This window comes from Rhinolophus ferrumequinum, chromosome 9 (genome assembly GCF_004115265.2).
Source record: "Rhinolophus ferrumequinum isolate MPI-CBG mRhiFer1 chromosome 9, mRhiFer1_v1.p, whole genome shotgun sequence".
In the NCBI taxonomy this organism is placed as follows: domain Eukaryota; kingdom Metazoa; phylum Chordata; class Mammalia; order Chiroptera; family Rhinolophidae; genus Rhinolophus; species Rhinolophus ferrumequinum.
In genome coordinates this window covers 22608150-22631154 of record NC_046292.1, presented here as the reverse complement: position 1 = coordinate 22631154, position 23005 = coordinate 22608150, and the positions used below count along the sequence as shown (strand labels likewise).

The 23005-nt window shown below is 44.5% G+C and overlaps 1 protein-coding gene across 3 annotated transcripts; it reads left to right on the top strand.

Annotated features, from left to right (window-relative positions):
- Nucleotides 1-2026: 2026 nt before the first annotated feature.
- AK2 (adenylate kinase 2) lies at nt 2027-21131 on the top strand. Of its 3 annotated transcripts, XM_033114173.1 has the most exons (7): nt 2031-2247; nt 10638-10763; nt 12112-12222; nt 12355-12449; nt 16754-16826; nt 18016-18211; nt 20232-21131. In XM_033114173.1, the coding sequence occupies exons 1-7, from the start codon at nt 2149-2151 to the stop codon at nt 20234-20236; spliced, it is 705 nt and encodes a 234-aa protein (XP_032970064.1). In that variant the 5' UTR covers nt 2031-2148; the 3' UTR covers nt 20237-21131. The 3 variants fall into 3 exon arrangements, with proteins under 3 accessions (XP_032970065.1, XP_032970063.1, XP_032970064.1); XM_033114172.1 differs by lacking the exon at nt 20232-21131 and having other exon boundaries at nt 2030-2247; nt 18016-18384; XM_033114174.1 differs by lacking the exons at nt 12355-12449; nt 18016-18211; nt 20232-21131 and having other exon boundaries at nt 2027-2247; nt 16754-16825.
- The last annotated feature ends 1874 nt before the right edge of the window (nt 21132-23005 follow it).

The window sequence follows — 23005 nt, the reverse complement described above, 5'->3', positions numbered from 1 at the left end:
TCCCCCAAAGCCCACTGAATAGAACCCACAGCATACTCTACTCTCTCTCACCTTTGACGGTTTGCTCCCAATGTTCTCTCAGCCTGAAACGTCCCCAACTTCAAAGCCAAATCCTCTGTATCCTTCAAGGTCCTTCTATTTTACAGAAATCTCCATGAATCCTCTTTCTGGAACCCAGCTGCTCTGTGAGTCCCATGTCTGCAGAAACTGCCCATCTTTTCACCTGGCAGTGCTGGGCACCAGCCAGTCAGACAGACCTGAGTTCAAATCTGCTCAGCCAGAGGCTAACCTCTTTGTGCCTTATTCTATTTAAAAAATGCAAATAATAAAGTAGTCACCTCATATGTAGTTTGTTGGGAAAATTAAACAAGACAATGCATGTAAAGTGCTTAGCACAGTGCTGGCACACCGTACCCAATAAAATTAGAAATTAATATTTAGTGAATAAATGAATGAGGTAGTCCCTCCTTCCCCTGGGCTCTCTCAATCTTCCCTTTATAGTCTTTAGTATGCCCCAAAGTGTAGGACATTTTTAATAATTGAATGAATGAAACTTACATTTTCTGCAGTATTAGTTGCTTTCCCTCCTGGGGATTCGATGCCTGGTCAGAATCACTGTAGGGATTACTTGTAGAAAGGGAAGACTGCTCCTTTGCACCTTCCCTAGTGCCCTGGGCACAGCAAACCTTGATAAACTCTCGGTCTTCTTGGATTGAAGTGAATTTTGGCCACAAAGAAGCTTCCTCTAGAGAAAATAAGCTTGCTTCCCCATCCTCACCACCACCCCCATGAACTCTGCTCTCTGGGGCACCACCTTAGTCCCAGTCTTGTGACTCTGCTACTGTGTGGTTTTGGGCTGGTCGCTACATATTCCTGAAAAATGAGCATAACAATTCCTGCCTCCTTTAAGGTCAGGCATCTTATAGAAGCCCTGTGTGGAGATGAGGAATGAATGTTAACTTCTTTTGTGAGGTAAAATAGAAGAGACCAAGCTGAAGGGAGAGCAAATTCATTATCAGGGTGTGGAAAATGAGTTGCTGTGAGCCCGTGGGGAAACGTAATTGTTTCATAATCACACTGTGGACTAGAGGTCCAAAGGGGCCCTCGGGGCTGGTCTTGCCAGGGTTTCAGGCATTACTTCACAGGGAGTGTTGAATCTTTCACACACCAGAATGCTGTAAGTTATTTCCTTGTCCAAGAGAAGATCATCTCTTATTATCTGACTTAAAAGGTTGTTTTCTTAATATAAAAGTAGTATCTGTTTATTATAGAATTCATTACCGAACTTTTTGAAGATACAAAAATGCACAGAGGAGAGAAGCTCCTGTAATCATACTATAGATAGATCATCACTTGTATCTATCAAAAAACATTGAGATTTTTGTTAGAACTACAATTTTGTATCCTGTTTGATGAACATTTTCCCAGGTGAATAAATATGTTATCCAATGGGGGGATTCCAGTATACAAATTTGTTGCAATTTATTTAACCAATCTCTTATTGTTGAATATTTGGGATATTACCGTTTTTGGTTTTGTTTGTTTGTTTGGTTGGATGGTTGGTTGGTTTCGTTGGGGTTTGGGGCTGTTAGAAGTGCTACAATTAATATCTTTCTTACATAAATCTTTACATACTATCCTTGATTATGTCCTTTAAATTCCTGGAAGTGGAATTGCTGGACCAAAGGGTATTTGATATATGTTGTCAATTTGTCTTCTAAAACTGATTTCACCCATTTACACTCCTACAGGAAATTTCATAGGAATCACCGGAGTTGCCAATGTCATTAACTGTCAAAAGCCGAACTAGAACTCCCAGCGGGCCCCTTGTCTTGCTTCACCTTTTCCCGCCCACTCCGCACACCGGCAGCGAGGCCCACCCCGCCTTCTGTCCATGATGGCCCGCCCCTTCCTTACTCCCTCACCGATTCTGTCCAATGAAAAGTAGCCTTCCCCAGAATCGCCACGTAGTTGGTAAGTTAAAGTGTCCATCGCACTCAGGGGCGGGAGGAGGGGGACTGACCGACGTGGAGACGGACCAGTGTGAGCGGGGAGCGGGGCGTGCGTGGCGTGCGTGTAGCGCTGGCCTGGAAGCGCTGAACCTGAGAGGTGTACTGGCAGGTTGAACAGTGAGAGGCTTCGGCGGCCATGGCTCCCAATGTACCCGCGTCGGAACCGGCCCCAGAGTGTCCTAAAGGCATCCGGGCCGTGCTGCTGGGGCCGCCCGGGGCCGGCAAGGGTACCCAGGTGAGCTGCAGGGCCGGCCTTGACGGCTGAGCTCGTGGAACTCCAAGGTCAGGGCGGCCGGAGGTCTGGATCTCCTCGGAGTGGGGCCGTGGGCTGAGGCCTGGGGGACTTTGGCCGGCGTCTGGGATTCTGGCAGGGCGTTTGCGGAGGGTCCCAATTGGAGTTCGGGGAAATCTGAGTTAGGATTAGAGTTATTGAGGGATCCAGGCTTGAGGTGTCCTGTTAGGAGATCTCAGGACTGATTAGATCCCTTAAGGGGTTGGAAGCTGAGGGTTTGAAGGATAGGGTGAGCCTTGGGCTGAGGCATCTAGATTACACCCTGAGTGGAAGCAGGGCCCCGAGATTTCTGCGATTTGGGAGTGAATTTTCTAGGCACTTGGGTAGGGGAACCTTTCTGGTGAGTAATGACTGAAGTTGGAGGAGCATCTCTGGCAAGTAGGGCAGAGTGGGAGCTGGCATGTGCTGATTAGGAATACTGCTAAGAAAAATGAGGTGTATGACCCGCGTGTTAGTTAAGCAGGGGGTTATGGGACAGCGTACCTCAATACAGGTAACAAAACAGGCCCAGAGAGGTCAGGGATGGGCAAGTTAGCAAAATTGACTTAATGAGGCCTGGAACCTCAGGTGCCATGGCTCCAGGTAATGGAAGTCTGAAGTTACTTTCTGCCCTAGCAGACAGCGGAGCCTCACTTGGTGTCTGGGATGTAAAGGCCCATAAATCCACGTTGGGATTTATGATCTCATTTAGGATTTGGAAGCCCATAGATTAGATTAGCAATGTCTCCTTCCTGCCTGGGATCTGGCATTGCCCCCCAGACCCCAAGCTCTTACTGGAATTCTAAAGAGGGAATTCCTGAAAGCCTGAGCTCCTAAGTGAATGGGGTTCTGGGGACTGCTCTGTGCCCACTCTTCTCTTAAACTTGCAAAGTCTTGGCAAACAGACCATCTTGTCTTATTCATTCTTGGGACTCCTGCGGCACTGAGCACATTACTTGGTACTTGACGGGGTTACTGGAAATGGATGGACACAGATTCATGTGGGATGCCTGGGAGATTCAGTTCATTTCTGTGATTTTGCTTTTTGGCTCTGAGGGCTAAGTTAAGAAGGTCCACTTACCTTTTTCTCTTTATAGCCAGAGCTGATTCGTCTTTGGAGCTCGCTGTTCCTAATTCGTTTACCTTCAGTAACACTGAAGTCTCTTTCCTGTTGCTACCACCCTCAGTTATTAGGTAACCTGCAGCCTTAGGAATTTTTAATCCCAGACTCTGCAGACTTTTGCTGTGAGTGTAAACAGGGTAGCTCAAATGCGTTGTGTTTTTTTTTTTAGTTCAGATTAAAGTTAATAATTTCAGTGGTTGTGAAATGGACAACCCACCCCATTGCTGACACAATGGCTTTATAATCTAGCAAACTTCGTAACATCCAAGCCTCAGTGTTCTCACCTGAAAAATAGGGATAATACCTACCTTACTCATTCACCATTTCATGAGCACCAAACATTGGAGATAGAACAGTGAATAAGACTGACAAGGTCCTTCCCATGTAGACCAAAAGTTCACAAGGATTTGGGGAGATTATGTTATATGTGTATGTAAAGCACCCATAGGTACCTAGATGACAGCCTGGCACATAGTAGGTGCTCAATAATTATTGACTCCCTCATCTTAATAACACATCCCCCTCTCCAACTCAGATGTATTTCAGTGTAAAGGGTGATGTATTCAGGAAGTTTTGAAGAAAATTCTATTTATGAACTGATTTATAAGGGTGCAGATGTGGTGGGAGTTGGTCAGAGAAGGTTTTGTGGAAGTAGAGGAAATGTGATTAGAGCTGGGACTTGAAGAATGGATAAGATTTGCACAAGTTGCTTAACTTCTACACCTTTCTTTCCAATGTGGAGCAATAGGAATACCGATGGTTATAGTTTTATGGAGTTAAAAAATAGTTCATAAATCATAGGCTGCAAAGTGGCAGCCTACGGCAGCTTTTAACCTGCAGACACACCCTAACTTTTTATTATAAAGAGTTGGAATACATAAAAGAAAGTGGGATGGTATAATGAAACCCCATGTTCTCATTACCCAGCCCCAGCGACCATCAGCTGGTGGCCATTCCTTTCCCCATCCACTCTCTTTTCACAAAATTATTTTAAAGCAGCTCCCAGACTTCGTAACATTTCATTTGTAAATATTTTAGTGTGTATCTCTAAAAGACAAATGCTTTTTTGTAAATAAGCACAATATCTCCTAAAAAAGTAACAATTTTTAATAGCAGTCAATGTTTAATTTCCATTTGTTTCACAAATGTGATCATTGTCTCTTTATTTACAGGTTCCCTTTTTTTTTTCTTGCAGGTTTTTTTTTGGGGGAGGGGGGAACTGGGTTGTTTATCCTGGGAGTATCCCTTTTTCTGGAAATTTTTTATTACATCCCCAGGGCATATTGAACATCTTCCTCTTTCCTCTCTATTTCTTGTAAATTGGTAGGTTAATCATAACCTTAATCAGGTTGAAGTTCAGTTTTTTTGCTAAACTGTGCTGTGCTGTCCATTCGGCACATCATGTTTGCTTGTCTCTGGTTTTCAGTGCTTGGGTCCAGCAATTCACTGTGGCAAAATAGTGGTTTTTAATTATATCATTCTTTTTGTTTATTAGCTGAGATATTTCTATGACGAAAGAACTGTCTCATCTCCTATTTGGCATGGTTTGTATAGAAAAGGCAGGATAAATGCTTGGTTTGTCAACTTTCAAAATAATAAGTTGACCACACAGAGTTTTCAGTTGTGAAATTTCACTTAAAAATCCAGAGCTCCAGTTTCTGTTGAGAAGTCAGATCTGGTGGCTCTGGTGGCGATGCCACTTTGGATGATTCATGTGCTCTCCTGTCCCCTGCATAGCCCTCTTCACTGCCTCTTGCTTACATCTGACCCACTTCATTGATTTGTATTGCCTGCCTGGCCTATATTGGTAAATGTTTGCAATCTTTGGTGTAAAATCCCTAACTTGGGTTTGTGCCTAGTGCCTGCTCAGTAATGTTTGTTTTTTTCCCACTAGTACATCCTTTTATACCTGCATAACTCAATAATTTATGTATTTTGTGTTGGCATGACTGAAATCATGTTTCCTATTAAAACTTCTCATTTTTAACTAAAACAGTTAAAACATTTTTAAACTACCTGCCTTTGCATCAACATAATGATGTTTAAAATAAAACATCTAGAATACTTGGGTTTGTTATTTAAATATCCTTACTTTCCTGTCTCCCTTTTAGGGTTGGATGTTCCTTCCAGTGTGGCCAAAACCAAGATGTGTTTCATGTTTTCTTTGCCAGGCCCTCTTCACAGTTTCTTTCATGTGTCCAATTTATACCAATTCTTCAAGGCCAGGCACACTTAGGCAACTAGCAACCATCTTTCAGGTCAGGCTCTGTCAGTTAGGTCAGTGCAATCATACTCACAACAACTTTGTGAGACCCACTCTCTTATTCCCCTTTTTATAGTTAAAGCAACTGAAGTTCAAAGGGCATGTTCTCTAGATTACGTAGCAAGTAATTGGCAGATCTTGCACCTGAATGACTCCAGAGATCCTGCTCTTTCTGCTGCTATCTGCTGCCCTGGGTTAGATTTTTGTCCTACCCTATGCATGTTTTGTTGGGTAAGTTTGGTGCTGGAGATGCAGAGAGGAGCCGTTGCCCTCAAGGGGGTGTAATATTACAAAATAGTCACCCTTTGCTCAGTTATGTAACAGACCTACCCCCCACCCCCCCAACCACCACCCACCCCGTGCAGCCAAAGACTACATGTGTCCTCTTATTTAAGCCTACAACCCTAGGAAGCAGGTCCTGTTTTTATCTACGCCTTTTTATTGGTAAACTGAGACCCAGAGGCTGTATCTTGCTCCAGGATATACGTAAAGTAACAAAGGCAGGATTTGAACTCCTGACTGTCTGATTCTTGAGCAGCAGATTCACTACCGTGTTTCCCCAAAAATAAGACCTAGCCGAACAATCAGCTCTAAGGCGTCTTTTGGAGCAAAAGTTAATATAAGACCCGGTCTTATTTTACTATAATATAAGACTGGGTCTATAATAAATATAATATAATATAATAAATATAAATGTAATATAATATAATAAATATAAATGTAATGTAACATAATAAATATAAATGTAATGTAATATACTAAATATATATAACATAGTATGTAATATATAATATGATATATAATATAATAATATAAACCGGGTCTTACATTAATTTTTGCTCCAAAAGATGCATTAGAGCTGATTGTCCAGCTAGGTCTTATTTTTGGTTAAACACAGTATCTTGTTGCTCTTAATCTAGGTGTAGAGGCAGAAGTGAACACATGCAAACAATACATACTAGTGCAAAGAACCACGTGGGAAGTGCAGGTGAGTGACTGACAAATGCTGGGATGGTTCAGAGTTAGATCAAGAACTACAATTTGATGACAGTCTTCTATTCTTCCTACCCACCCAGTGATTTTGGTAATAATATCCCCAATTTATAGATGAGGAAATAGTCTTAGAATCTCTGGCCTCAGGTTACATGGTAAGTTAAGAGGCAGAGCTGAAATTCAAACACAGGTTTCTGTGCTTTTAAAAAGCTTTTACTGAAGTATAATATATAGAAAGAAATGTGCAAATGTCATAAGCGAGCAGCTTGATGAATTTTCAAATATGTGAACACATTTGTGTAGCTTACACCCATATCAAGAAACAGAACATTACCAGCACTGTGAAATCCTCCTTGTGTTCACACACACACACACACACACACCCCTTCCCCAAGGATACTCTGGGTTCTCTTAGTTGTTTAATAAGGCCATATGGCATCATGACTAAGAGCTAGGCCCCGACAGTCTTGAGGCCTGTTGCCAGCTCTACTGTTACTAGCTATCTTGGGCAATTTAACCTCTGAATTTCATTTGTAAAATGCAGAGAAAAATAGTTCAACCTCAAGGGTTTGTTATGTATTATGGATACTAAAAACCGTAACATGTATAGAAAAATTGTTTGGCATGTCGCAAACACTCAAAGTGAGCTAGTGTTCATACGACTTGGAGGAAGAAGGGACACTGAGGGAGGTGTTTTGGTGGGAGGGATGTGCTCAGAATTTGAGTACAGGGAAGAGTAGAGTTTAGGCCAGTCGGAGGCAGGGAGAGGGCATTTCTGCATAGAGGAGCTTTGAGCTAAGGTCCTTGGAGAAACAAGTATTTGGGGATCCTACATAGGAGCTGCTTGCAGGGGTACAAGGCATGAGGGGGTTTGTGGAGGTGAATTTGAAGAGCTTGGGAGGTTTAGAAAGTTGATTGTAGAGGACGCTGAGCACTAGGCTAAGATATTTGGACTTCTTATTGCACTGGGGAGAAATTAAAGGCTCCTGAATGTGTGTTGGGGGAGGTGGGGAGCATGTCCAAGAATATTTTAGGAGATGATTCTGGTAGCGTACGCAGGAACATTAGAGATGGGAGCCGGAAAGGCTGGAGGCAGAAAGATGTTTTCAAGGTGAAAAACAATGAATTTGAGATTAAATTCAATCTGAACAACTGATAGCGTCCCTTTATTTCCCTAAATGCCAGGCACAATGCTGGATGCTCTTGCATGTGTAATCTTATTAAATCTCCCCGACAGCTCTGAAAGTGGACATGATTGTATTCTAGGGGTGAAGAAACTGAGGGCTTAAAAAGGCTGCATAACTTGTTCAAGGTGATAACAGTGAGGTATGGGTTTCCAGCCCATACCTGTCCCACTATAACGCCCAGTCTAGCTGCCACCCACTGTTATCAGAGCCTGGGGCCCTGAGCACCCCTCAGTCGGACTTCTAAGGGTGGATCTGGCTTTGTATTTTCAGCAGGTGCCCCAGGTGATGATTAGAACACACTTAAGTTTGAGAACACTAAACCCACCATGCTGCCTCCCTAGTGGTTTGGCCATTCTTACCCAGCCCCTCTTCCCCGTAGGGTTTTTATAGGGATGATGAGCCTGTTTCTTGAACACAGCAGGGGCTAGTGGATAGTGACACACACGTGCTTTGGCAGCAACAGAGTCCAGGGGCCAGCAGCATAGCCAGGTGTGAAAGCTTGTTAAAAATGCAGGGGATGAGGCCCTACCCTGTGGACTCGTTCTGCATTTTAGCAGACCCTCCCGCCCCAATTGGAGTAGGAGAAGCATAAGCCTAAGCTTGAAGTGTGAGAGGAATATAATAAAGTTATTTTGTCAAGCTTCTATAATTTGCAAATAAGGAGTAATGCAAAAAAGAAAGACCATGGAAGGAGGAATTTCATTTATTGAATGCCTACTGTATGTCTGATGTTTTCGATACTTTATTTCATTTTATCCTCATAACAGCCCCCATCAAGTAGACATTATTCCCATATCTTCATTTGGTGAGAAAACAGATTCAGAGACGTCAAGTAACTAGCCCAAGGTCACACAGCTATTGAGTGCTTTAGCCAGGATTCATGCGCCCATCTGACTCCAAAATCCTGCCTCTTTGCAGCCCACCACACCAACTCCCATGCAGCCCACAGGGAATGAAGGACTTAGTCTTCCCCCAGGCCACCCATGTCTTCCCTATTGGAGCATTCTTCACACAGCTGTAGACTCTAGTGACCTGGAACAGCACAGAAGAGTCCTGTAGTTTTGGGGGGATGAAAATACAATAGTTAGGTTCTGTGCTAACAGCTCTTGTATAGTTTTTTGGTCAGCCTTTCCCTTTGAACAAGCCTGACCTCCAAATTTTTTACCCCAGTTAATTTCAACAACCAACAAGAAAGACTGGCAGGAAAGCACAGTTCTCTGGGGGTGTGGCCACCAGGCCAGCCTGAAGGACTGGAAGGTTTTCCATTGCCAGAGGGTTCTGACGACCGGTTTTCCAAAGTGCAGTTTTTAACACCTCATCTGGGTTCCATTTTGCTATGAAGTCATTTCTTTGCTTGAACTGAATGATTCCATGAATCACAAACCAGAATTTGCTGCATTGAACCCCATCTGTTAAACTTTTATTATATGTACCGCAGAAAACTCCCAATGAACTGGTTTGAACAAGGATCCAACCCTACCTTTTTTAATAAAACAAGTGAGCCAGAAAGCTAAGTATTAAGCTCCTTGAACTGATTCTGTTCTCGTGGGTTCTATAGTTTTCTTTCTTTTCCGGAGACAGGGTTTGCCACTACAAAACCAATGTTGAATTGTCCAGGGTCTCTTCCTGTTCTAGTCTTCGTTCTGATATATAATCTACCAAACTATGAGCTGGTGGAGGGCAAGGGTCTGTGTCCTATTTATGTTTCCCTGGCTCCCTGGCAGGGTTCTTAGAAGAGGAGGCATCAGTGGTGTTCCTTTCTGTATGAATGAGTATGGAACGAGGGCAGTGTTCATTGAGCACTTACTATGTGCCTGGCCCTGCATATGCCAAATTCTATATAATCTCATCAACCCAGTGATATAGGTAATGTTACCATCTCCATTTTACTTAGAGGAAATTATCTATCTAGTCATTGTTAGACCTGGAGTCTGAAACGCAGGCAGTTTGATTCTCAAGCCCATGCTTTTAACTAAAAGGTTATCCTGCCTCCTAAAACTAATATTAAGTAATTACTATTTGTGCCAAGTGCCTTTTGTATGTATCTCGTCGGATCCTCACAGCTATGGAGGCTTTTTGCCTTTATTTTAAACAGATGAAGAAACCAAGCCTCTGAGAGGTTAAGTTTTGGCCATGATAATGTAGCTACCTAGTGACAGGGAAAGGGAAGAACTGGGTCTGCCTGGGGGGAACCTGTGTTCTTAACCTTGCCCCAGCTGCCTCTAAGGCCAGTGGCCACAGCACTTGACAGTCACATTCATTCCTTTGGCAAATATTCATTCAGCACATTACATGCCAGGCATTGTGCTTTATATATATTAGATTGGTGCAAAAGTTATTGCGGTTTAAAAGGTTAAAAATTGCAAAAACCGCAATTACTTTTGTACCAACCTAATAGGAATTCACCCAAACTTCACAGCAACCATGTGAAGTATTGATACTGCTTTTTCTTCTTCCCATTTGTAATGGGGAAACTGAGGCTCATGTGTCACTAAATGTGTCTAATGGAAGTAGGGATAATAGCTAACATTTATGACGGGTCCCTATGTGCTCAGTGCACTATTGTAAGTGCTTTATGTGTATTATCTCATGTCATTGTTACTATAGCCTTATAATCATTGTATGTTGGAATATGAGGTACTTTTATCCCTGTTACAGGTAAGGAAATATAGGCGTTTGCCAAAATGCACGGAGCCAGTAAGTGGCAGGGCCAGGTTCATACCCAGGAAGCCTGACTCCAGGGCTTGCAGTGGTAACAATAAATTGGTTTTTGTCTTCCCTTCCACAGGCACCGAAATTGGCCAAAAACTTCTGTGTCTGCCATTTGGCTACTGGGGACATGCTGAGAGCCATGGTGGCTTCTGGCTCAGAGCTTGGGAAAAAGCTGAAGGCAACTATGGATGCCGGGAAACTGGTAGGTTTGCTGGTACCAGTGAGTGTTGATATTCCTCAGAGCCTAGATCTGTACTGCCAATATGGTGGCCACCAGCCACATGTAGCTATTGAAAGCAATTTCAATTCAATTTAACATTCAGTCTCACTTGCCACAAGATATAGAACGTTTCCGTCATCGAGGAAAGTTCTGCTGGACAGCCCTGTGCTACAGGGCACATTGTATGAACTTAAGTAGCAAGTTACTTGGTTCATTCTGAATTTGTGGCTCTTATTTTATTCACAGGATTCTTGAGTTTCCTTTGTGCTGATGCATTCTGTAATACACAGTTTTTAGGGCCAAAAGTGAAACTGCCGTCCCTAGGCCAGAACTCAAAAGAGAACTCGAAGCCACACAGTGTTTTTAATCTACTTCTATGTTTCTAACAGCAGTTGCCTGGCAGTTGACAGAAGTCACCCTTCATATTTGGGGGATATAATAATATTTTCTCTTGTTTCTAGTTCAGTTAACCTGATTGGACAAACACAATCTATTATCTTCTAAATCTTTGATTAGTGCCAGAGCTTGATTGTAAGTGAGTTATTCTGGGACTTGGCCTCTGGGAATCACCTTCACAAGGCATTTTGTGCTTGGCCCTCTGGTTTTGTCGTATCTTACTCAGCGTGTTGGTTGGGGAAGGGCTGGGCTTTGCCCTCCATCCCTGAGTTATACTTCCTGTCAGGCTATATTGAATAATACGCCTGCCTGCCTGCCTACCTGCCCCTTCTACTTTCTCTTCATGTCAGTGAGGCCTTGTGTCAAGACAGAAAGCTAGATGTTGTGGACTTTGGGTCTTGGCAGAAGATCCTGTACTGAGAAAAAGTTGGGATGTGGCAATGAGATTACTTATCTCCAGCCTTCACTTATTTGCAGCGCTTATACTTTGTCCCCAAGGTCACAGCTGGTCCGGGAGATAAGAGCATTAGCTACCAAGAGGGGCAGGCTTCGCTGTAATACTGGCAGGGAACTTTTCTTTCTGTGAATGCCCAGGAAGGAAACCAGTTTTTGAAAGCTGGGAGGCGTCCTTATTGGGGTTTTTAGAGAGACTCAAAGGTGTGTTGGGCTGGCTCCTCAGTTCCTTGGTTCTAACCCAGTCTTGCCAATTCAGTAAACTCTGTTACCTCATGTCCAGGGTGACCTGGGTCACTTTACTGTGAGCCTAATCAAAATTGTAAAACAAGAAAGTTGGCCCCTTTCTGCATTCTGGTCAATCCTTCTTCTCCCCTGCAGCTATCAGGCTACACAGACACAAACTTGTGACCCAGAAGTTGCGCTAATGTCACCTAGTTAATGGATTTAAACCCACGGCTCTTTTGTTCTTGACTTCCAGGTGAGCGATGAAATGGTAGTGGAGCTCATTGAGAAGAATTTGGACACCCCTCCTTGCAGAAATGGTTTTCTTCTAGATGGCTTCCCTCGGACTGTGAGGCAGGCAGAAATGGTGAGTGGCTTAGTTTTGTATCACTATTGCATGCATGATAAGGAACTCTCGCCCTTAATCTCATAATTCCTTTGAGGGAAATGGGTCTGATCAAGCTCTGGTAGCTTAGGTGGGCCACACACTCTTTTACAGCTTGATGACCTCATGGAGAAGAGGAAAGAGAAGCTTGATTCTGTGATTGAATTCTGCATCCCAGACTCTCTGCTGATCCGGAGAATCACAGGAAGGTATTTGTCCCCTGAAGGTTCCTTCTTTTCATGCTTCCTCAGAGTTTTGTCAGACCACGGGGACTGCTCTTGCCTTATCCCAGCCATGAAGCTTAGTGCTATTTCAACATGGATTGATTGTATTTGGTGACATCTGTTGAAGCGATGACATGGGATAGGGATGTGGAAAAAAAAGCAAGGGATCTGAGGTCAGATAGCATCTCAGTCCTGTCACCCTTTGACTCTGACCCTTAACCCCTTCAAGGCTGTTTCCTCATACTTAGAGTAGGGTTCATAATACCTGTTTGAGGAATGATTGTGCCTGTTAGATAACATAATTAAGTGCATAATTCAGAGACTTGCTTACAGTAGGTGCTTAAGAAATGTTAAATTCTTTACATGTGTACCTCTGTTTTAGTGCTTTTTAACCTGATTTCAGTTGGAGTTGCCATACCTTGCTATAGGCTTTGTATTAATTATAAAAATAATATGACCATCTATACAAAGTTTAGAAAATGGAGGGGAAATTTGCCCATGGTGCAGCCACCTTAGCCAAAACCACTGTTATTTTTTGTGTGTTTTGTTTTAAAGTGCTTGTTTTCTCTGTAGTAGTTAACCTTGAAAACAGAAATACTTCTGCATCCGAGCAAGTTTGTTCTGAAAAGATCGCTTTAAGCTACAATTTCCTCTACTCTATTTCACTAATCACTCTACCATCTGCTTTGTGCCTTCCAGAAATATGTTGGAAGCTCTCAACCACTAATAGACCCTCCCATTCTTTTCTTTGTCGGGGGTCATAGCTTTTTTATCCCTTAGTCATTTTAATGGAATCTCAGGGGAAGGTGGTCAGCCTACACCATGGAACCAGACGTCCATGACCACTATTTTTAATTGCTGCATGATATTTCACAGTAGATGAACCATCATTTACTTAACTGTTCCCTTATGGCTATACATTTGTGTTTCTTCCAGTTGTTCACTGTTAAATTGATGCTATGGCCATCATAAGTACATGTAAATTTTTGGATTCAATTAGGGGAAAACAGTTTTCTTATGGTAAATTTTATTACTTTGATTTCCTAACGAGATTGAACATTTTTTCCACATGTCTGTAGTGATATCTTCAGGGAGAGAGGCAGATGCGTAAATAGACAATCAGAGTGAGTGTTAGAGGTGTTTGCTTACAAGGCCATATTAGATACAGTGGGCTCCGCCTTATGTTAATTTTCTTTTCAAGTGTCTGGGTTCCATGTTTCTCATTATTCCATAGGCTCCTTCAGTGCAGGAACTTCTGGGGTTTTTTGCATTCCCACGTGCACAGAATAGACAAAGTTGAGTAGGCCAAGAAACAGTAGGGATGACAGGACGGGACATCATCAGGGCTGGGTCCCTGGAGCACAGAGCAGATGTTAACAGTACGAGGTGACACTGGGGACCTGTGAATCAATCGGCCCAGCTTCTTAAGTGCCTGCTTTGTGCTCCACATAGGACTAGATGGACTGCGGCAGGGGACCAGAGAGGACATAGAACAGTGTGATGATCCTCCTTTCTAACCAGAGGGTCTACAAACCATGTATGGAAGCTAGGCTGTTCAGTGCAGTCGGAAGTCCAAGAAGAGAGCCTGGGGGCAGGGAGGGAAGGCTGCCTAGGAGAGCTGTAAGGTCACACTTGACCTTCCTGGATGGTGGCTTTCCCAATAGGAAGTAGAGGCAAGAGTAAGTAAGGGTTGGGGAAGGGGCTCTGGCTGAGGCTGGTGGCAGAATGTCTGTCCAGAGTTGGAGACGTGGCCTGGGAGGCTAGGTGATAGAATGAGTGCTGTCCGGGGAAGGTAGGATGGGAGGTGGACTGCCGAGGCGAAGAGGGTAAACGTGGCAGAGTCAGGAGTCAGGCGATGTTAAAAGCCACTGGGTGTTGTGGCAAAAACAGCATTCTGAGAACATTCGCCTGGGTCTGGCATACAGGCTAAAGTGGGGGAAAGGAGAGACAGAGAAGGACCCCGCCTAGGAGCCTGATTGTGACACACATTGAAGTGACCGAGGCGTTTCACTGGGGTTGACTGGTGGCGAGCAAAGAGATTCTGAAGAACAAACTACAGGATTGCTGTAGAGGGCAAAAGAGAGAAGGCTGAGTCTCCCCGTTCGGGAGTGAGTGGTTTAGTGTGGCCTTCTCCTCACAGTGGAGGAAATGGGGCCGGCCAGACTACTGTTTTCCAGGTTCACTCTGCAGAGCAGTGACAGCTGGCACCAGACGCCTGCTTTCGGCCTCCTAGTCCGCTACACTGGTTGCTGGAAGAAAAAGAATCAGGAACTCCTCAGTTTAATGTGGATCTTATTTAAATCTGACGTGACAAGGGCCCCACTGTAGATATCTTCTGAATTAGCTCAGACCTCACTTCTAATTTTATGAGTCATTATTCTTGAATCAGTATGGTTGGTGGTTTCTGTGTTCAGTGTTGGCTGTCTAGTACCCTAATTATCCTACCAGTTGGTTCTCTGGTGTCGTTAGGCTAATGTCTCAGACCGTCCCCATTTGTGGATGAGCATACAGATGGCCAGAGGGTCGCACTCCAGGTAGCAGTGGCTGTAGATTCCCAGCTCTCATCCCTCCACAGCTTCACCTCCACCTCCAGGCCAGGCTCAGTGGCTCAGAGAGCTGTTTTTGTTGGTAGTTGGAACCACCAACTATCTTGAGAACTTAGACATTGGGCTTTCTTTTTCCTTCTAGGGAATGAGCCTTGCATTCCTCTTAAAATGATGTTTGTGAGTGGGGAAGGAGCAGTGTGCTACCTGTAACTGGAGGGCTGAAGGAATCTGGGAGTGAGCAAGGCATGTAGAGATGTGGGGAGGAGAGGATCGCGTTTGTTGCCGCCTGGCTTCTGTGTGCCCTGTGCTGTCCAGAAGGTGAAGTAAAGGGTTCCACATCTCATGCCCCCGCCATTCCCAAAGGGAAAGCTGTGGCTGAGCCCAGGGGCCTATGCTGTCCTCTCCCTGGGTCTCCCACTTGCACCAGATGGACCCTTCCGACAGCCCAAAGGAGGGGCCCATCCTCCCCTTACATGTGTGCAGACATGTGCCCACTCACTATAGCTAATTTACTCTGCCATCCCCCCACCCCCATCCCCAGTGATGGAAATGGACCACCTTAGGCTATAAATGGACTGCTTGGCTCCGGGAAAATGCACTGTCATTGAAACTCAGCATCACATTTTACAAAGTTGTGGCTTTGATAGTCTAACACAGGCTTTCCTAACTGATGTGCTGAGATATTGATTCCCTTAGCCATGAGAGCAGCTGGGCAGGCCTAGGGTGGCCATACCTGCCCTGGAGGAGCAAGCATCCCAAATATTATATTCTGTGTGTGCCAAGAGGTGAAAAATGGTGGGACACTCTGGTCTAATAGACCTTCTTGAGGAGAGCAGCCGTCGGTTAAATATGCAGACCTTGGTTTGCACAGAATTGGGAAACCACGCGAACTTGAGTGAGCAGGCTGGGCCCTGGCTGCTGAGCCGGGTTTGGCCTGCCTCCTTCTCTTCTCAGGTTTCTGATCTCCTGTGGCGGACGTCTCCCAGTCAGAAACTCGGGCTTGTCACCTAAGGGGGCACAGCACAGAGACGGCCACCGTCTGCATATTTAGTGCCGAATAAATGTTTCTTGTTTAAAAAGTTGTTTTTCCTCACGCCTTGAATATTGCCCTCTAATGTTGGGCTCTCTTTTATCTGTGTGGTGTTTGCATCCAGAGGACTTATTTTAACAATAGCACCTTTCTGGGTTTATCAAAAACTAGGTTAGAAAATAAGGTTAGTTTCTCTGTCCCCCATAGCATTTTGTACAAATTTCTGTTAGAGGAGAGACTTGTACAGTAAACTACACGTTTATTGTACCTATTTATTTCCATGTTTGTCTCCCCCACTGAATAAAACACTGCCTGTGAGCAGGGATCTTGACTTGTTGCTCTAGCCCCTGGATTTAGCTTATGGCTGGAATTGGACTAGGTACTTAGTAAATTAAATGTTTGTTGAATGAGTGGGTGAATAGAACGAATGGCCGTGTGAGACCAGCACCAGAGTTCCTCTCTCAAGTCCTGAACTGGGTAGTTATGCCGGCCTCTTCCGCCAGACACTCATTTTAATGTTGGGTCAGAATAGAAAAACACACTCATTCTGGCATCAGCCCAGTTATTTCCTTAAGCAAGAGGTGCCTATAGCTGTGTTCTTTGCTGAGTTAAAGTCCTTACCTCCAGCCTCTGTCTCCATTTGTCATCTTTGAGACGCTGGGATTCAGGATACTTTCAGGCCACCCGACTTGTATTCATTTGCTGTCTTTCAGGCTGATACACCCCCTGAGTGGCCGTTCCTACCACGAGGAGTTCAACCCCCCAAAGGAGCCCATGAAAGATGATGTATGTAAACTCTGGACAGGAAATTTCCTTTTCTTTCTTCCCCTTTCTTCTTTTGCTTTCTTTTTTTTCCCATCTTCCCTTTATTTCTACCAATATTACTAACTTAACCATGAGAAATATTACTAGCATGTAAATCACATGGGCCATGACTCATCTGTACGGTAAATGTCTTTCCAAGTGGTTTATTGCTTGACTGCCAGTAGTTGGCTACCAGTGCCAAGTTTGTGCCTGTCTTTTGTCCAGAGCAGCCCCTTTCTGGCATCATGGCTACCTAAATGGTCAGCTAATCAGAAGGGTTCTTGGAAGCCCAGAATTAGAGCCAGGGTGGGGAAGATAGTACTGAAAAGTTTGTTGACCTACTTCAGAATGTCCTCTTTCTTTGGTGACTCCACTGTGCCCTACACATTCAGACTATTTTGGCTAAATTAACATTGCCAAGTTCTTATGATAGGCTTCAATTGCGTGCAGGTGTAAAAGGAAGCGCTTCATACATTCTCACTGTAACATTTGCCATAAATGGTCCATTTCATCTGTTTTAGAGCATGCAGGAATAGTAAGAATTTCCTGGATTTACCTTTGTCATATGAGACAAGGTCATCAGGTCATACGGGTTCCAAAGCCATCATTTAGTTACATTTCACAAAGTTAGAATTCTACCATTCAGAGTTCTTTCGTACTTCACTTGCTGCTTTCCAAATGTTAATGGCCGACACCCTAAGAAAAACACGAAATAGTTAAGCAACAAAGATCGTAATGGCTAATGCATCTCTGATTTTGATGTATCGTCCTGATCTCAGGAGCCTCAGTCTTTCTTGCTTCTGAACCTAGAAGTGTTCTTTTTTTTTTCTCTCTCTCTTTTATTTATTTTAGAAGTGTTCTTAAAAGCTTAACAGCCTGAGCAAAAGCTGTGAGAGAAAAGCATTGCCCATCTTCCTCACAAGCCCCTTTCCTCAGCGTTGCTGTTTCAGGCTCCCTGACTTCTCTGGACCAGTTGGTCTGCTCTTGGGACCAACTTGTTGGGAGTACTGAAGTTCTTTATAGTTCTTTATTGGAGAGGGTCTAGATTGTCTGTCTTTCCCTCTGATAGACTTTGGGATCAGACACTGTCTCCAATCTGCATCTGGCATCAGATAAGGAAACCTTGCTAACTAACAGTCCCAGCCTTTGATTTTCCTCTTCCTGTTCTCAGATCACTGGGGAACCCTTGATCCGCAGATCAGATGATAATGAGAAGGCCTTGAAAATCCGCCTGGAGGCATACCACACTCAAACTACCCCGCTGGTGGAGTACTACAGGAAACGCGGGATCCATTCTGCCATCGATGCATCCCAGACCCCTGATGTCGTGTTTGCGAGCATCCTAGCAGCCTTCTCCAAAGCCACATGTAAAGACTTGGTTATGTTTATCTAATGTTGGGTCCGCAAAGGAATTTCTTTCTTCTTCCTGTCCCTGTTGAGGAAGTGGGTAGGAATGGCAGAACAGGTCGAGGGAAGCTTCCTCAGGCCAGTGAGAATATCATTTGATGTATTGATTAAAAAAAGCACTTGCTTTATGTATCTTTGGCGTGTGTGCAACTCTCATCTCATCTCTGTGTGTGTGTGTGTGTGTGTGTGTGCGCGCGCATTGGTGTAGGTATGTGTACACTCTCCCACTTTCTAAGTTACAGGCGAGTTTGCTTTACCAACTGTTTACTTCTTTAGCTATACTCTTGATTTTATTTTTGACCAAAATAAATTAACTCGGGCACCCTAATTCCCTGTTATTTATCCCATGTCCAGCAGCTAGGACTAGAAGTCCAGGGTCAAGGGTAGTCAGTCAGGGCCGAAGTTCCTGATGGCAGATTGTTGGCAGGGAATTCTACTTGTTTCCTAGCCCACAGTGAAAAGACATGAGTCAGTGTAGACAGGGATCATTGATTTTTTTTTTTTTTTTCCCCTAAATGGAAGTCAGAAAGTACATTACAGATTCCAGAAATTACTGGGAGAGGGTGTCACCTAGAAAGAGCCAGGCCAAGTTGGAATTTTTTGTGATCTGCATGACGCAGGGATCATCTGGTACCCGTGTTTGCAGACTGACTTGTAGCCAAAGAATTAAACCAAGTGAAAGGTCCTTTTGAAGTCAGACTGTCTCTGAACATACAGTCTGGGCACCGGAGAGCAGCCAATCCACTTCCCCAAAGTGGATTTTGTTTTTATTCTTTCTTTTAATTTTTGTTTTGTTTTTGTTTTTAATGTTTGCCTCTGTTTCCAAGGATGAACAAAACAGTGATTTGGAAGTGGTCTATTCTTAGATTCGTTTTGATTAGAATTTATTCAAACCTTTTCACTGCAGGATATGAAATCCAAATCAGATGCATACCTTTTAAACTCAGATCTTCTCCCTTCCACATCCAATCCTTTACCCCTTACTTCCTGGTGGTGGTGGCCACAGACTCCCCAAGAAAAGATCACCCAAAAATAAGATCACCTATGACTGTGATCAACTTTTATGCCTAACCTCAGCTCCCCAGCTCTTAAGCGTTTCCTGGCTTCTATGCTATGCCTTTTGGTCTCTGGTTTGATTTGTGGCAAACAGATGAATTAATAGACTGCCGTGAGGGACCACAGAAACAGCGACCTCTGGAAAAAACATTAGAAAATCAGTGGCAGGTCCAGTAAATAAGGCTGCCCGCCCCAGCGTCATCTGCTGACTCAGTGCAGTGACTCTAAAGTGCCCAGTCCCCATCTGACCTGAGCTCTCCTGCTGTCTGTGGGACTACCAGAGCGCTTGTCCTCTGTCCACCTGGAAGCTGGGCATGGGTACGTGGCCATCTTGCTTTCCTCTGTCTGGTTCAAGTGAGTGTCTGCTGGCTCTGCTCTGCCTTGTTTCCCTGGCTGTAAACTCCACCCAGTCTGGTGTGGGGTGTTTCTGGGAAAGAAGCACATGACTTCTGGGAATGGGCAAGGAAAAGGAGTGAAACCAAAACTGTCAGATCTGTCTGCAGGGATCTGGAATCCTCCTCTGGATGAGGGTGGCCTTATGAAGCTTGGAATCTACTTCCCTTTGGGGACAGTTGCAGGCATTTGGCTTCAAAGTTGAGGTCCTTAAATGTTTGCTAATTGTGCATGATCCTTGTGCAAATATTTGTCATCCATCCATATACATCCACATGCACATATGCACACACGCTGAAAACTAGAAGATCGTGGGGGATGCATATGCCTTTTTGGGGGTGGTTACGATTCAGATTTTGCTTTATTTAATTCCAGAGCCTTAACCTCAGCAAGCATGAGAGCTTTCACCTGGCAGAAAACTGTCCAGTATTGACTGCATTTGGTTGCTGGGGCGTGCATGCCAGCCTTCTCTGATATTTACTTGGTTTTTAAAAACCCATTTTGTTCTCTCTTGTTTCCTCTCTATTTCAGCCTAGTAACTGAAGGCCAGGCGAGACTGCACCACTGCTCATCACCCTGCCGCGTCATCCTGCTCTTAGGTGCTGGGCAGAGGGGAGGGGTGGTCAGGGTAAGGAGGGAGAGTGGAGAGTGGTGAGGGGCTCAAGAAAAATATTGGAAGAGCAGCAGTGTTGTAGTGAGGCGATTTCTTTTACATATAGTAGGAGTCTTATGAAGTATAAGTAATTAATTTTTTTAAAAACTGATTGGAGAGTATCAGTAGAATTAGGGAGGTGCAGTCCTATTTCTAAGAAATCAAGTTTTCATTTACTCTGGACTGTTGACAGTATTTTTTAAAGCCAGTGCCCTGTCCTTGGCTTTTATCTCAGAACCTCATGGGTTGCCAGCCCAGGAATGCAGGAAATCAAACTGTTGTCCCAGCTGTCCTATAGCGTGGGACAGGGAGGTTTTGACTACTGACCCTGCTACCCCACACCATGAGATCAAAAAAATCATCTCCACATTTGAAAGAGACATGGGGTGTGCTCGTGGGGGCAGTGGCTCAGCAAATTAAGTTTACAGGCGTCATGGGGAGGGTGGGGCAGGCCGGTCTCACTCCCTTCCTGACTTGCCACTGATTTACCAGTCTGCCTGCTGTCGTGGGTAAGCTCTCAGCAACCAGCCAACGTATGCCACAATCCTGCGCTCTTGCCTTCTTCCATCCACGATGTGTGAAGGGACCCTTGAAATAAATGAGCAAGTGTCCTAAGCAACATCAGGGACCAAAGATTGTCCTTCCTATCCTCAAATCCTGTGACTGGGATCACTCGACAGCACTGTGATGTATTATTTTCAATGAGGTGCCTTTCTTAACTGACCAAATGCTGCCTTGTTTGGCCCCTAAATCAATAAAGTATATAAAAGTTTGTACCCCCTGTTGTGGCATTATTTGAGGGGATCTGGGCTGGTAAAATGACACTGAATTCTGGATCTGGCTTGGAAGCCCTTTCTGTGATCACTAGAAGCCGTGAGGTAGGAAGGTCCAAGTGTATGCTGAACAGGTGAGCCTGGACCCTCCTGACCTTCAGCTAATATGTAGGCTTTTCTTGAGCCCAAGGACAAGGCAGCTTGGTCTAGTGAAGACAGCACTGGAGTTCAGGGGACATACAACAAGTCTCAGCCAGTCATTCACTCTGTTGTCTGAAAAAAAGACTGGTGAGGCCACCTTCTCAGACTTACAGGCATTAAATGAAGTTTGTAAGGGGGAGCCTTTTGCTTGGAGCCTGGCACACGACAGACACAGGACAAGTATTCGTTGGATCCAAATATACACAGAAAAATACCTGCTTCCTGCCAGGCTGGATAAGTATTAAACGGACAGTTATCCACAGCCTGAAAACCCAGTGCTTCTAATCCGTAAGCCAGAGTTTTGGCTGCCTTTTCAAATGCCTCTTTAACACCCGTGGTTGCTTCTTTGTAAATCCATTTCTTCCCCTGCAAAAATGAGCTTAAATCATTTGTCCAAACCAAAGCTCCCATGCTCTTTGGAAGGGCTGCCTTTGCCAGTGAGGTTTCTGGGAAGTGACTGATCTCCCTGAAACCAAAGGGAGCTTGGCTGGAAGCGCCACCATTCTTCTTTCAGGCTCACTCTGGAGAGAAGCAGAGTTGTCACTGGCATATTAAATTCTGCTCCCTGAGCCAACTCCTGCCTCTTCTGCTTCACTGTTTCCTCACCTCTGCACGGTCTTCTGCAGGTGTCAACATGACTTACTTGCTCTGGCCTTCCATTCCCTCGGCTATTTAAATACCCCATGAAAATTTTCTTCCCTTCCTTGGTCATCCATCCCACAACAAACTGTGGGAAATATTGTCAAACCAGCCTTGAAGTCTGCATGGTATGGTTGAAAGAAAACTGAAAGAACACCCGGTGAGCTGTTATTCGTTCATTTCTTTGGGCTTGGTTTCCCCATCTAGAAACCAAGATTGGATAAGATAAGAGCTGTCTTTCCTGGAGGACTCATGTGTCAGGTACTATGCTATGGCATCACACCCATAACCTCACTTGACCCTCATAAAGCACCCTAGGTGGTCGGAACTGCCATTCTCTTATTTTACAGGTGAGAAAACCAAGAGTCCGCAGTGAAGTAAGATTCCTGAGGTCACACAAGAGGCAGGGTCAGGTCTCAAACTTGATTTTGTTGCCGAAATGATTTAGTGACTTGGCGCAGCTCTCTAGCAGGAAAAAGGCCCCTCGGATGAGAGTTCTTTTTCATGGACACCTCCACTGCCAGAACTGATTTTGAAGTCCCTGTCTGGCTGAGGACACAGAGTGTGTGCCTCCAGATCTGTGCAGTGTCGCAGACCAAACAGTCCTTGGTCCTCAGGAAGCCTGACCAGCCTGTTCTCAGGAAGACAGATGAATGAGTCAAGACAAATTTCAGCAGCAACTCCACCACGAGACCTTGGGCAAGTCGTCTCATCTCATCAGTACAATGGAAATGGAGCCTACCCCTCCAAGTGCGCTGCCACACTGGTGACCAAGCTCCTCGTCTGGGCCAGGGTTCCCGGGACACAGCCGATGCTCCATATGTGCTAATGCCGTTCACAGAGAAAATGGAGGCATTGGCAAGACCTGTTGTCTTCCTGAGCTTTAGGACCCAGGCTAAGGATTCTTAACCTGAAGATCCCCTTCATGTCCATGGACCTCTGAAATTGTGTGCAGAATTCTGTATTTTTGTATTTTCATAATTAAGAATAGTTTAACATATTTAATGCTTACTGTATGGTAGGTTTCGCATGTGTTATTC

What these genes read in the sequence shown, in the direction of transcription:
- AK2 (XM_033114172.1), top strand. Translation starts at nt 2,149, where the DNA reads ATGGCTCCCAATGTACCCGCGTCGGAACCGGCCCCAGAGTGTCCTAAA. An exon ending in CTATGGATGCCGGGAAACTG is followed by an intron (nt 10,764 to 12,111) that starts GTAGGTTTGCTG and finishes CTTGACTTCCAG; the next exon opens with GTGAGCGATGAAATGGTAGT. An exon ending in ATCCGGAGAATCACAGGAAG is followed by an intron (nt 12,450 to 16,753) that starts GTATTTGTCCCC and finishes GCTGTCTTTCAG; the next exon opens with GCTGATACACCCCCTGAGTG.